This window comes from Gobius niger, assembly GCF_951799975.1.
Source record: "Gobius niger genome assembly, chromosome: 8".
NCBI classification, from domain to species: domain Eukaryota; kingdom Metazoa; phylum Chordata; class Actinopteri; order Gobiiformes; family Gobiidae; genus Gobius; species Gobius niger.
The window spans coordinates 16,429,080-16,443,126 of record NC_136859.1 but is presented as its reverse complement, the minus strand read 5'-3'; the positions used below and the strand labels follow the sequence as shown (position 1 = coordinate 16,443,126).

Here is a 14,047-nt window from a genome sequence, read left to right as displayed (position 1 = left end):
TGATGGGATTTAGCTGATTTTAACCTGCTATAGAGCCGGCTACAAGGCTCTGAACATCTGAACATATTAAATATTACATTTAGTCTGGATAAGTAATGCTTTTCTGGCATTAATTATCTTTTTTTTTTTCCATATACAATGAAGGCTTATTTTAAATATAAAAATATCTTCATTTTACCTGGAGAAATTGTGAGCTGTATTGCTGGAATGAGGTGTAAAACTGTTTTCTGTCTTCTGTCTGTTGTTATTTGAGCAGGAGCTTCAGATAAAGTTGCGCTTTTGGCTGTGTTTATCATTGGAACTCTCAACAGTTTGGATCCAGAATTAATTTATTATTGTGTGTGTCACACTTGACAAACACATACAACTCTATGTGAGAGAAACAGTTTTTGAAATAATTTTTCAAGAAGAAAATGTCCAAATGTTTTCCCTGATCATTACTTTATAGTGACTGGATTCACAAACCTTCAAACATTATTCTTTTGCTGAAAGTCTTTTCTACAGACCACTCCTCATAAAGGCGTCCACTTTTGGACGCTTTTATGAGGAAATAATTAGACCATAGTTCATATTCGCTGGAAGAGAGGATTTCGGAGTTCTTGTTTTGTGTGAATTGGCCCAGGAATTACAGAGAAATAGGCAATACACTAAGACTTGAAATCTGCATTTTGAAAGTTACCATAGTTGCCACCATAGAATTCTCAGTTGCCCCACACCTCAATTTCAAACTATAGGCTCTTTATAATGTTGTGACGTCACATAAATGCTATTGTGGTGGGTTGTCCAATAACCAAGGGGTTTGGATCCCGGCTCCCACAGGTGCAGACTGATTTAGTGTTAATGGGCAAGACACTTCACCCACCGCCTGTGGCTATAATAGTAGCTTACCAGCAGTATGGAAAGAATGAAAAATGACGACAGTGTAGTGCTGTGAGAAGCTTGTCAACACAGGCTTATAAAGCACAATACAAGTGTAAGGCATTATTATTACCATAGATTGAATGGTAGATTAAAAAATGCATCTTGAATTTAAGTCTTTTTGCTTTCACTTATGCTATATTACTTTTGCCTGTATAATTATGCCTCCATTCTTGCTCATCTAAGGAATAAAAAGTGATGGCAGTGATAAGTCAGAGTGCTGAGCTGTAGTAGTGGGGGCTTGTCAGAGCGAGATGGGAATGCCTTATATGTGAGAGTTGAGTGCATAATCATAGGTTTGGGTAAAAGCCGCCTCACATAAGTGTTTTCCTGTCTGCACTGATAAACACCTATGCACACTCATGAGTAACAGCCTAGAACCGCGTACCACCACCACATACTTCAAATAGTGATGCAGCGCTCACACAGCTACTTCCTCTGTTTGATTCTCATGACAAAGGGGAACAAAAATGACCAAAAGTATCTTCAGGTGTCTATTATATTTCAAAACAATGTAAAATCTTATGTTAAATACGATTTTGGAAATAGAAAGGTGGTCACATTGTGCAATAAGCCACAATGTCTAGTGGTACAGTGACAATTTTCTCAGCAAATACTGTGGGAATAAAGACTGAACGTGCCTTTAAATTGTTTGATGAACCACTGTGTGAAGCAATGTTTGCTGCAACTGGTTCTATTTTCCGACGTCTGTCTCAATTATTCTTCGGGGTCTCCTGGAAAACACCAAGAAAAACACAAATGTGACTCTGCGCTTTACAAAAAGGGGAATTCCAGTTATTGTTTAAGGTTTTTCACTCAAGTATATGCGCTCATTACTGAATTGTCCTGAGAAATTGGTGAACGAAAAGACAATTTGGAGTTTGCTGGGAGGGGCACCACATGGTAAGGCACATATGGTGAGGGTAGTTTCTTTGCTCAAACCTTGCTCAAGATTTCCAGTTTGACTTATTTACTGTTTAAATTATTAGTTAAATATTTCCCCTCAGCTCAGAACTGGCTGAGTGGTTAGTGCTCTTGTAGCAAGAAGTTCACTGGCCCTTATGTGAGTGTCTGCGTGAAGTCTCTCCTTGTCTGTGTACAGGCCAAATTAATCCCTGTACCCCTGGGGATTAACAGTCTTAAAGGGGCTAGATGCAAGTTAGCCATTTTATACTCACTACTGCCATCTCAGGTCATACATGTAACTGCACCTTCTATATTAAGCTCATGCATGACGGCAATTCGGACCGAAGTAACACCGTTTTGAGTGACAGTGCAGGATTTTAGCGGCAGTTGTGGTGAACAGGTCTGGGCTCATTCTACACTTGAGGACATTGTTGGAACATGTAGGGGGAGGAAAATACATAATTCTAACATTTTTAAACTCTGTATAGTCCCTTTAAACCAGAAGAAACACCAAACTTAAATGCATACCCTAAACAATCCCAGAGGTTGTTTTGAGGCCAACAAGTTCTAGGGAATATAACATGTGTTTTATGTTTGAGCCCCTGATGATGGAAGACCTTGAAAAAGTGGTGATAAGATTAAAAATAAATGGAAGGGGCAGGATTGAGAGAGAGTGCACATTTGCCAGGACAGCCACTGGAAACATGAAGCTTTTCCTGTTAGCTGCTTTGTTTGGATGGGCAGGTATGGCTATTTGAACTTGTGTTTGTGCGAAATAACAATGTTGATTTGCACTTTTTGCTTCAGCCGCCCTGGACGATGACAGGATTGTCGGAGGCTATGAGTGTGCTAAAAACTCGGTGCCCTACCAAGTGTCTCTCTTCACTGGGTACAACTTCTGCGGCGGGACCGTTCTCTCTAATGAGTGGGTGCTCTCAGCCGCTCACTGCAAAACAAAGTAAGAGACATGATTATTACTATCACATAAATCAGGCACATAAATCTTCCAAGACTGCGGTTTTGTCGGCTCGTGAAGTTGAAAGGATCCCTTGAAAATGAGCCTTAGTGATTGCGGCCCTCTAATGTGTGCAGGTCCGATGTAGAAGTACGTCTGGGCGAGCATAACATTTGGGAGGACGACGGAACGGAGCAATACATCATGTCAGCCAAGTTTATTAGGCATCCTGACTACAACCCACGCACCATGGATAATGACATAATGCTGATCAAACTGAGCCAGCCCGTGACGCTCAACAGCTACGTCCGCCCGGCCGCGCTTCCCACCTCATGTGCCGCAGATGGGACAATGTGCAAAGTGTCTGGATGGGGAAGTTTGAGGTCCAGCGATGAGGGATGTGAGTCCGGGGGAAGGATATTATAACAAGGTGCTTCAGAGCAGTGGTTCTCAAACTGGGGTTTAGGGGCCCCTGGTTACATAGGGGGAGGTAGAATAAATGTGTCTTCTGATAGAGTCAGATATGATACTGTATGTCGCCCACTAGTCCTGGTTTAGTCTGGGTGTACTGTGACCACCTCTCCAAGTTAGACCCCCTTGTATAGGTCTAATATACAGTATTTCTGGTTATGGGTGGTGGGGGTGGGTCCTTTTTCCATTATATTTCATTTTGACTTGACATTTTGACTCTCCTTTGTGTAAAAATGTTTGAGAACCACTGCCGTATTAAAAAATAGTTTACTTGTGTTAAGTAGAGCGACCTTACTAACATAATTTGATTGTTGAAAGAGATTCTCTTTTTTTTCATTTTGATTTGATTTTAAAACTTTTAACATGAACACTTGAACTACAGTAGTCATATAACTTTTGACCTTACATACTTTGAGGTCCCAGAACATAATATAACAAAGCAAAAACCTGTATATAAGATATACAAAGCAGAAAATCAGAAAAGAAAACAAAAAGCACTTTGTATTTAGCCCATTTGCTTTTATAATAAGTCTATGATTCAACAATCTGCCCCCAGGATTCTTTAAAAGTATCAATATTGTCATTTCTAGACAATATTTTTCATATGAAACCATTTTAAATATATTCTTTTTTCACCTTTTAAAGGTAAAAAAAGGTGGTTTCCTTCCACACACTCAGAATTACTCGTGCTGCAGTAATTACCCCTATACTTTAACCACCGAATCTTATCTCCCAGCAAACATAACCTAAGTGACTGGTCATGCCAATCCATGTACCAATGTGGTCTAATACTTGCACCCAAAAAGGATCGATCTTATTGCATTCCCAGACAGCATAATGACATTTCCAGCAAGTACCATATGCCATAATTCCCATTCTTTGAAGATTATAGGGGGTTAGACACCACCATGTATTCATGTATACTGAATAAATTTCCCTCTGGCCTCCTTTGCAAATTTATGAGACTTCAATGATATTTTATCCCATTCGTCCTTACTTATGGTGCGTCCCAAATCGCATAATAACTTAAGAGTTTTTCTCACTATACAATTGTAAGCTACTGGATAATGATGCACACTGGTCTAGAACATTAAACTTCCTTATACACTTAAATTAATTGGTACAATGTTGATACTAAACCACCATTACCCTTCATTCGCATTGAAATTCATATTTTAACTAATATCAGTGTTTTTTGTAGCAATGTTGTTTGTTGAGGTAGCCAAACAAAATCTATATATTAACTAGAAGTACTTTATCAACCTGTGTGTTTTTCTTTGTTGCCTGCACAGCACGTTTCCCTCATGAGCTGCAGTGCCTTGAGGTGCCCCTCCTGAGTGATGACACTTGCTTCAACTCCTACCCTTTCCAAATCACCGAGAACATGATTTGTGCCGGCTATCTGGAGGGAGGCAAAGACTCCTGCCAGGTAATTTTCAAAATGATAGCTTCTAGTTTCTAAGTGTTTTATGAAAGTGACTAAAGCCTATTTCTTTGCGGCTCAGGGCGACTCTGGAGGTCCCCTGATGTGCGATGGCGTGCTGCAGGGAGTGGTGTCATGGGGCCACGGCTGCGCTCTCAGAAACAAGCCCGGGGTGTACGCCAAAGTTTGCAATTACGTCTCCTGGATTAAAAATACGATGGCTTCTGGCTGAGAAACAAAGATATTGAAATAAATTACATATGAAGTGACAACCCTAAATGACCCGTGAGATGTCGTGTGTGTGCACCATGTGGTTAGTGCAAAGCAAGGCTGTGGGATCAGAATAGCCGCATGCACACTGAGAAAATGTCAAAAGTGCAAAGCGGTAATCAAAGCAAAAGGCGGCTCTTTTGAAGAATCATTTTCAACTTTTTTTGTGTAAACATAATTCCATATGAGCTCTTTCATAAAGTAGTGCCTTCAGTGAGAATCTACAATGTGAATAGTCTTCAAATTGAAGAAAAAGCCAACATATTTCAGTGTAGTATTTTCACATAGTCCCTGTACGTTTGTTATGTCATTGCAACAAAATAATGCATGGAAGTCAATATTGAATGCATTAAAAAAGTAAGAAATAGTATTGTGAGACTTTCAATGGCAATAATACCATGTTGGGAACATTTTTCATAATAGTAACAAGCAGAGAGACTTAAAAGGCTTCTAAATTGCAATCTAAATGCCACAATTGAATGGAATAGAAGCTTATTTGTATAGGCCTAGCGCTTTTCACAAGTCACTCTCAATACGTTTCACACAGTTAAGGAGATTTGTACTTCATTCACTCCACACATTGGGGTTGCAGTACGACTGTGGCTTCAGTTTCCCCTGGGATCGACAGAAGAGCGCCTGCACATCTGCGTCAATGGTCCCTCTGACCACCACCATTCACACACACTCACAGACTCACACAATCTTGTACTTCTATCTTAGTGAGGACACTTATAGACATAGTGTATTACCCTAACCCTGACCTTAATCCTAACCCTAATCTAAACCCAATTCTAACCCTAACCATAAAACCACATCAAACCAAGCAGCTCGACTGGTGTTACGCTGCGATTATACAACCAACACCAAAGTCATGCTGAATCGACTCAAGTGGTTGTCAGTAAAAGATAGATTATCGTATTCATTATTGTCTTTCTTCAAAAATATAATAGCATCAAAGCGGCCCAAAATTCTTTGCCAGAGACTCTCATTTAGCAAAGATAAACACGAATATCCAACTAGACACGCCTTAGAGGGGAAATTTGTTTTACCAAAAGTACATTCAGACAGTGCTCAGAAAACATTTATGTACAGAGCAATGCATGCATGGAATATGCAACCTGACAATCTAACGATGCTCGTAAACATAAAAACATTTAAATCGGTATTGAAAAAAATGTTATCTACAACTGAACTGAACTATGGCTTGAGATTGGATACATTATTGTTAAATTATGCCAAGAAAGCAGTGATGATGAATTGTGATACAGTAATATATTGTATACAATGTTGTGTGGCTTTTGTATCTTAATGTACTTTTCTTTTTCTTTAATGTATTTCTTTTTGTTTTTATATGTGGACCCCAGGAAGAATAGCGACAGCTCTGCTGTGCTAATGGGGATCCCATCAATAAACAGTCCTTCAAATAAGTGAGGACCACCCAAAATGTCCTCACTTTACAAAAATGTCTTCACTCTGTTGGTTAAAAACTCACACTGGTCCTCACAATGTCCACATGTCCAAAAAAGTTAACTTTGTCTGTACACTACATGTTTACATATACCATTAGTTGGAGGTTGTGCACGAAAAAAGGTAAAATACCATCAGGCCAATGATGGTGGTGGGATGCCAGGATATGAAGACAGGGTTAGATGTGAGAGTGAAGTCTTGGTCTGACCATGACTGTGCTGTGAATGTGCAGAGGAGCATGTATTGCTCATAATTAAGCATAATAGCCAATATGCCAAACTGATATTTACAGGAAGCCAACGCTGAATCACAAAGACAAAATACACCTCTTTGTGGGATGAGACTGGAAATTATGCATCACTTTGGGGAATACTTAAGTGAAGGTAGTATTTTACAGTTTATGTAGCATGCAAGAGAGAGAAAAAGTTTTGTTCTGAAATACATTTGGGACAGTACTAGTATTTTAAAGACGAATCAACATAATGAAAATGTGCACAGTGCTAATGATGAGAACTCCGGGATGGAAGAATCAGGTGCATAACTACGTAATAGTCCCGAGCTGGTTTGAGTGACTTTGGTGAGAGGGTGTGGCACAGGGAAGCGAATGAGTCACCCGACGATGACACGACCGCCAATTAAAGACGGGGACAGAGCTATTGGACACAGAAAGTATGTTTTTTAAAATCCCTGATGTCCAGAACGAACCACTGAAAGAGTCAACTGCATACCCTAAGTTCCATGCAACCATATTGCAACGCCTAACCACCCTAACCTCAATAAACCGAAGATAAACTATCCAAACGGTGATAAAAAAACAACGTGAAGCAACCACAAAAATATGTCCTGCATGGCTCACCGCGACATGTGCATATGACTGGCACAGCTCCTACATGACATCAACTGCGGTGGCGTCTATTTGGGTCCGACACGGAGCACGCTGATGGCTCAGGCCTGTGGCTATGGGTGTGGGCCCTCATGATGGTCAACAGATTTCCTTGTAAAGAAAGTCTCCAGGGATATAATCATGGCTAAACCAGCACGTTGGCAGCAGCTCCACAGGGGGAAAAAACTTGCTTATAGCCCTTTGAGAACTGAAAGTAGCAGAAAGCACAGGGTCAGAGATGTAGGCCATTGTTCTGTGGTACAGTTTAAAGACAAGAGCAATTTCCACTCTTCACTCCAACTTCCACTTTTTTGTGTGTATAAAAAAAGCCTGTTTCCATTTGCAGTTTTAAAGATGGGTCAGCAGATGGCGGCATTCTCAAGGCTGTAAACATTGATGGACTAAAATATTCTCATCTTATTTTTTTCTTTCTCTCTCTCTTTTTAGAGGAACTTGGTACAACAATAAAATTAGTAGCAAAGATTTAAGATTTAAGCATGAGGGCCACCCGCTGTCCTTGGTGCATTTACCCATTATTTTTTCTGTGTTATTGTGTAGGCTATTAAAGGAACACAGTTTTTCCATACTGAGATATGTTCTTACCTGAGCTTAGACGAGTTGATGTGTACCTGTCTGGTCTTTGTGTGTTCCCATGGAAGAGCTTAGTCACTTCTAACTTCACCCCATTTGGAGCTATAGGAATACATTAGGAAAGGCCAAATGCTAACAACATCTTTGGTCTTTTTGCTTGACTGAGCGCACACAGTTTTTCCATACTGTGATATGTTCTTACCTGAGCTTAGACGAGTTGATACGTACCTGTCTGGTCTTGAGCGTGCCTGTGAAAGAGCGTGGTCACTTCTAAATTCATCCCTGTTTGGAGCTATAAGAATACATTGGGAGAAAAAACATTTTTGGTCTTTTTGCGTGACTTTGGGCACGCAAAAAGACCAGACAGGTACCTTTCAACTCGTCTAAGCTCAGGTAAAAACATATCTCAGTATTGAAAAACAGTGGCCTGTTCCTTTAGTTGCATTTATTTGAAAGAAACAGACATTAACCTCTTACCCCCGCCGTACCAAGCACATTTTTCTCCAGTTCAGCTTTACCTAAATCTAAAAGCCTCTCGATTGGAGCTCACAGCCAATAGGCCAGAGTAACACCTCATTTGAAACTACTTATTACCATTATAGTTTTGTTTTCTTATAGTAAGACAGAAAGGTTTAGTTTCTGTCTTACTATAAGAAACAAAACTATAATAGCCTTAACCTAAGAAGACAGTATGAACCTTCTACAAAGACTACTTATTACCGCTTTTTTGTCACAGTGTTTTTGTAGTTTTCCTTTTGTCGTGTTTTGGTCACTTTTCATCTCACTTTTGTCACCTTTTGTTCAGGAGGGCCAGCTCCGTCCTGGGCTGCCCCTGGACTCTGTGGAGGAGGTGAGAGACAGGAGGGTGTTCGCCAAGCTCACCTCCATCATGGACAACGCCTCGCACCCACTGCACGGGACTGTAGAGGAGCTGAGCAGCTCTTTCAGTGGCAGACTGAGACACCTTCAGCACAAGAAGGAACAAGTCCTTCATCCCCACTGCTGTCAGACTGTAAAACAAGACTGTAAAGTAACATGTGCAATAAGCCCTTGCAGAATACATGCAATAATCCCTGTATTTACATCACTTACCTGCGTCACTCTATCAACCACTTACATGATGTAAACCTGCACTGCTAACACTGACTCAACACTTTCTGTTATGGTCTGTTTACTTAATTATTTACTGTTTATACTTTTGTCCCCACAAAGTCCTTAGTAGTCATTGTATATAAGATATCACTATTTACCATTTAATTGCTTTTTGTTTATTTTTCTCACATTTTCTGCCTATCTGTTTGAAAGAGCCGAATGTAACAAGTATACAAGTTCTCCATTGTGAGATCAGTAAAGGCTTATTTTATCTTATCTCATCTCATCTCATTTTTGGAAGTGTTTTTGTCTTTTTCTAATCACTTTTTGTCATGATTATCTTTTTTTTTTTGTCGTTTTTTTTTCCGTCACCCTTTGTCGTGTGTTTTTGTCGCTTTATTCATCGTGTTATTGTTGCTTTTCCAGCATATTTTTGCCACTTTTTTGCTTCTAGATTTGGGTAATGCCAAACTGGAGAATAAGTGCTCTGTTCAGGTGGGGGTTAAGAGTTTAAACAGTGGATCTAAAACTATGGAAGGCGACGTGACATTAGTATATACAGGCTGCTTCGGCTTCTCAGCAGTTCTAGACTTTGTCATGTCCTTCTCAGAGACCTAAACTTCTAATACATTTTTTGCTAATTAAATTCCAAATTGCAATATCAGTGTTTCTGTGTGTGACCAGCAGATGTCGCCATTTTCTCTCTCTCTCTAACGTGAAACCATTACGGGCCATGTGTTAAGGCAAACCATATTATTTTCTTAATTTACCTTTTCAAACATAACCTTTAATACGCTAAATGCGTTAATTTAATTATATAAAAGAAATATTTCATTTTTTTTTTTTCAATGAATAATAATCTCTAGGCGCAGGCGAATGTGGTCCCCGTGTCCAGGAGAGGGCAGTAATCACCTATTCATTCAACAGACCACACTTTTTTTTTTAGACTAGGCAATCCAGATATTTTTTGTTTATTTATTTTGAGCTAGGCCAAGATGAATAGTAGCGCACTGTGCGTATACAGAGTGGCATTAGCATAAAAGACCAAGACCTGGTTGCAAATAACAGGTTTTTGTTTAAGGCAACGAAACGCGCCTTATGTTCACTTCGCTTGTTCATCTACAACGAAATTGTTTTCAGTGCAATCATGAGCAGTGTTTCTTTGTTCAAAGTTACCTGAACACCTGTCTTCATCCACGTGATTTGATCATCCCCGATGTCTCCTCGTGCCCGCAGTCAAGCACGTGGGAGTAGTGACAAACTCCTTTTAGATCAATATGTTCATCAAGCTGAATCCCATTTCCATCTGGGCCATAACTTACTTTGCATTTATTCAGGAGTAGATCGTGTCAAGAGGTATGTTTGAAGGTGCGAAATAGCATTGAGACAGTGGGCACTAGACTGTCGTCACATCTGCTTTGCTGAGATTAATGACGTTAAAACCGAGTGCCTGATACGTTTACTGTTTTACAGGGTAAACATCAAAAGAATTACTCCTATAGGGGAAAAAAGCTTTGACATTTTTCACTCTCAGTAAAACTGTCGAGATCTTACACCGTATGGACCTATTCATTTATATATACATCAGTTTTAACCACATTTGTGTTTCTTCTCCTGAAAACAGGGGAATCTCCGCCTCCTCCTTGTGCAGGATTTTCTTTTCCATCAACAATAACCACAGCCCCCTTTTAACAATGCCCTGAAATACTACAATGTGCTCATCTCCATGGTAAGGATGAAAACAAAAGCAGAGAGAGTTGCACATGTGCACTCTAAGGCCCAGAAGCTCTGTGAGAATCTGCACCGCCTCACGCTTGACGCACATCTGACTCAGCGCGCGCGCAATTTATAGAGGGGCCGCATAAAAAGCGCAACACGTTGCTCTATCCAAAAAGACAAGATTCTTGGACGCAGCTGACCACAGTTAAACCATGGAGCATCAGGTAGCTCTTTATTTATTCATTTTTACTGTTTCTAATGGAGTGTGTGTGATATGTGTAAAACCTTTCAAGAAATGATTGGGATACATTTTATTTTACATATTGGATTTTAATTGATTGCAACTGCATTTGTGATAAAAGTTTTATTTGTTTTTGAGCCCCCCAAAAAAGTATTGCTAATCAAAATTGTTCCTTTTTTAGGAGAGACAGATGGAGTTGAAGGGTCTGCTGAAGAAGACGGGTACTGTGGTCCGGGCCATCCTCACCTTCCTGTTTGCGCTGCTGATTCTGTCTGTTATGGCATGGGCCTACATTCAGGGCTTTCAGCTGCTCAAAACTAAATATGGCATTGTCGCCTTTGGGTTTTACGGGTTACTACTGGGACTCCATCTTATTGTCCAAAGTTTCTTTGCATTGGCAGAGCATCGGCGAATGAAAGCCCGCATAGAACCCTGTTCCAACACGAAAACAATTGGATTCACAATTGCTGCTTATCAGGAAGACCCGGAGTACCTGCGGGAGTGCCTCCTGTCTATTAGGGCTCTCAAATACCCCCCAGAGCTGCTGCGTATCATCATGGTAGTGGACGGAAACACAGAGGAGGACCGCTACATGATGGAGATGTTTAAGGATGTGTTTGCAGACCAAGATCCTGCCTGCTATGTTTGGAAACACAACTATCACACATGGAGCCCCCACATGGCCCTGGACGATGAGGACGTGGCCAAAGCCATTAGTTTGGGCACAGACTTTACTTTGGGAGAAGACCCACAACGTAAAGTGGTTGAAGGTCTGATTCAGAGGAATAGATGTGTGTGCATAATGCAAAAGTGGGGCGGCAAGCGAGAAGTGATGTACACAGCATTTAAAGCACTGGGATCCACTGTCGATTATATTCAGGTATTTACACGTGTCAATAAGTTATTGTTAAAATCCTAAACATTTTAATAATTGCTTCTGTGTTTCCAGGTGTGTGACTCAGACACAAAGTTGGACTCATTGGCCACAGAAGAGCTTTGTAAAGTGTTGGAAAGTAACCCAAAATATGGTGCAGTTGGAGGAGATGTCATGATCCTCAACTACCAAGACTCTTTCGTCAGCTTCATGAGCAGCGTGCGTTACTGGATGGCCTTTAACATTGAACGAGCCTGCCAGTCTTACTTTGACTGTGTGTCCTGTATCAGTGGGCCTCTAGGTAAGGAACATGAGTTATCATCATAGTCACTAGTCATAGTTATTTAGTATTTATTGGATTTGCTTGTGTGTAAAGGTCTGTACAGAAATGATCTCCTGCAGCAGTTTCTGGAGTCTTGGTACAATCAGAAGTTTTTGGGGACACATTGTACATTTGGAGACGACAGACACCTCACAAACCGGATGCTGAGTATGGGCTATGCTACAAAGTAAGACGCCTCATAAACACATCACATGCAAATGCCATGATATAGTTTGAACATGGGTTTCTTCTGTTTAGATACACTGCACGCTCCAAATGCTACACAGAGACTCCTGCACAGTTCCTGCGCTGGCTGAACCAGCAGACTCGATGGACCAAGTCGTACTTCAGAGAATGGCTCTTTAATGCCATGTGGTGGCATAAGCACCATCTGTGGATGACCTATGAGTCCATAGTCTCAGGTATTTTTCCTTTCTTTGTGACGGCCACAATCATCCAACTGTTTTGGACGGGGACTCTATGGGACATTCTGTGGATCCTGTGCTGTATCCAGATCATTGGTCTGGCCAAATCAATTTATGCTGTGATCCTGCGCAAAGACTTTGTCATGGTGTTCATGTCGCTATATTCAGCTCTGTACATGACCAGTATGCTGCCAACAAAGTATTTTGCCATCTTCACCATCAACAAACGCAGCTGGGGAACCTCAGGCCGGAAGAAGATTGTTGGAAACTATGTGCCCCTCATCCCTCTGTCTGTGTGGGGGGCCATTTTAATAGCAGGGATTTGTCACACCATCTACAGGGAATCCTTTGCGGACTGGGTCACCCCTCCCAAGATGCTGGAGGTTCAGTTTCTCATTTATGGCTGTGCGGCCTACACCTGCTACTGGATGGTCATGCTGTTCCTCTACTGGGTCTGGTTCAGAAGGATCTGTCGTAAACGCTCACAAAAGTATGAGGTCACTGTCTAGACTGGGCTTTTCTTTGAAGCTGCAAGAAGAAATTAAGTAAGTAAGTAATTAAGTAAGTGCTTAATTTCTCATTGTACAATTGTACAATGAAATTGCATTCTGGTGTTGGGTAAGTCCTGAGCTGCTGGGACTGAGTGCGTGGCCATTGTGGGCCAACCTGAGCAGCATGTTTCTGGACATCAGGTAAACCGGAGTACTGCCTTCAGTGCTCCTCTGAAAGGGTGCAGCACCTCCCCGGTTTCAGAGCATGGTGTTCTGCACTGATCAGCTCCAGCATCTCCTCCTTCCTCTTCCTCCTGTCAAGGAACTTGATTTAGTTTATTTATTATATATAGATATATTTGTCGCATGATTATTGAAATCTAAAATATTTATTGCAAATCAACGACAAGCAGATGCTGGATATGATTATTGCAGAAAAGGGAAGTATTAAACTATGGCACTTTTATGAACTACTTGAACCTGATACTCTCAGGAATGTTTTTAGATCACAATGGCATAATTATTTATTGAAGTATGTATCTATATGTTTGTGGATGTGTACCTGAGCCCTGTCTTGAGTCTTCACTGTATTGTGACTGAACTGCGGTCTCTCACACTCACTGTAGTTTCATGTGAAAATGGATGAAAAATATGCAGTTAAAGAGCCAATATTGGCACAAATTGTGTTTACTGCTGAATGAATGCTGAATTATGCTTTTGGTGTTTTCTTCTGTGTGAATGAGACATTGTCTAAAAAAAAGAATTGTTATAAAAAAGTTGATGTTTGTGTATTTCACATGCCTGTTGTCTAAAAAAAGAATAAATACATGAATATACTGTGCTCCACTTTTTGTTTTAACCAAAATTAAGAAATTAGTTAATTTAGATTATATTCATATATCCATAGAGTAGGCCTTAAAGCCCTGGTCATTAGGAGCATTTCTTGTACAAATGGCAACAGCAGGGTCCAAAATGTTACACAGTGTGCCTTTAAGTATT

At 40.6% G+C, this 14,047-nt stretch overlaps 2 protein-coding genes across 2 annotated transcripts; both read left to right on the top strand.

The window, feature by feature from the left end:
- Nucleotides 1-2,528: 2,528 nt before the first annotated feature.
- On the top strand, nucleotides 2,529-4,905 carry LOC306966727 (trypsin-like; the record flags this gene model as incomplete). The annotated part of the gene is made up of 5 exons (XM_079561540.1): nucleotides 2,529-2,568; nucleotides 2,632-2,782; nucleotides 2,917-3,179; nucleotides 4,543-4,679; nucleotides 4,756-4,905. The coding sequence occupies 5 exons, from the start codon at nucleotides 2,529-2,531 to the stop codon at nucleotides 4,903-4,905; spliced, it is 741 nt and encodes a 246-aa protein (XP_079417666.1).
- A 5,959-nt stretch (nucleotides 4,906-10,864) lies between these two features.
- has1 (hyaluronan synthase 1) lies at nucleotides 10,865-13,119 on the top strand. Its single transcript, XM_079560778.1, has 5 exons — nucleotides 10,865-10,919; nucleotides 11,118-11,816; nucleotides 11,886-12,111; nucleotides 12,187-12,319; nucleotides 12,391-13,119. Exons 1-5 carry the CDS (start codon nucleotides 10,908-10,910, stop codon nucleotides 13,064-13,066), a joined length of 1,746 nt encoding a protein of 581 aa, XP_079416904.1. The 5' UTR covers nucleotides 10,865-10,907; the 3' UTR covers nucleotides 13,067-13,119.
- The last annotated feature ends 928 nt before the right edge of the window (nucleotides 13,120-14,047 follow it).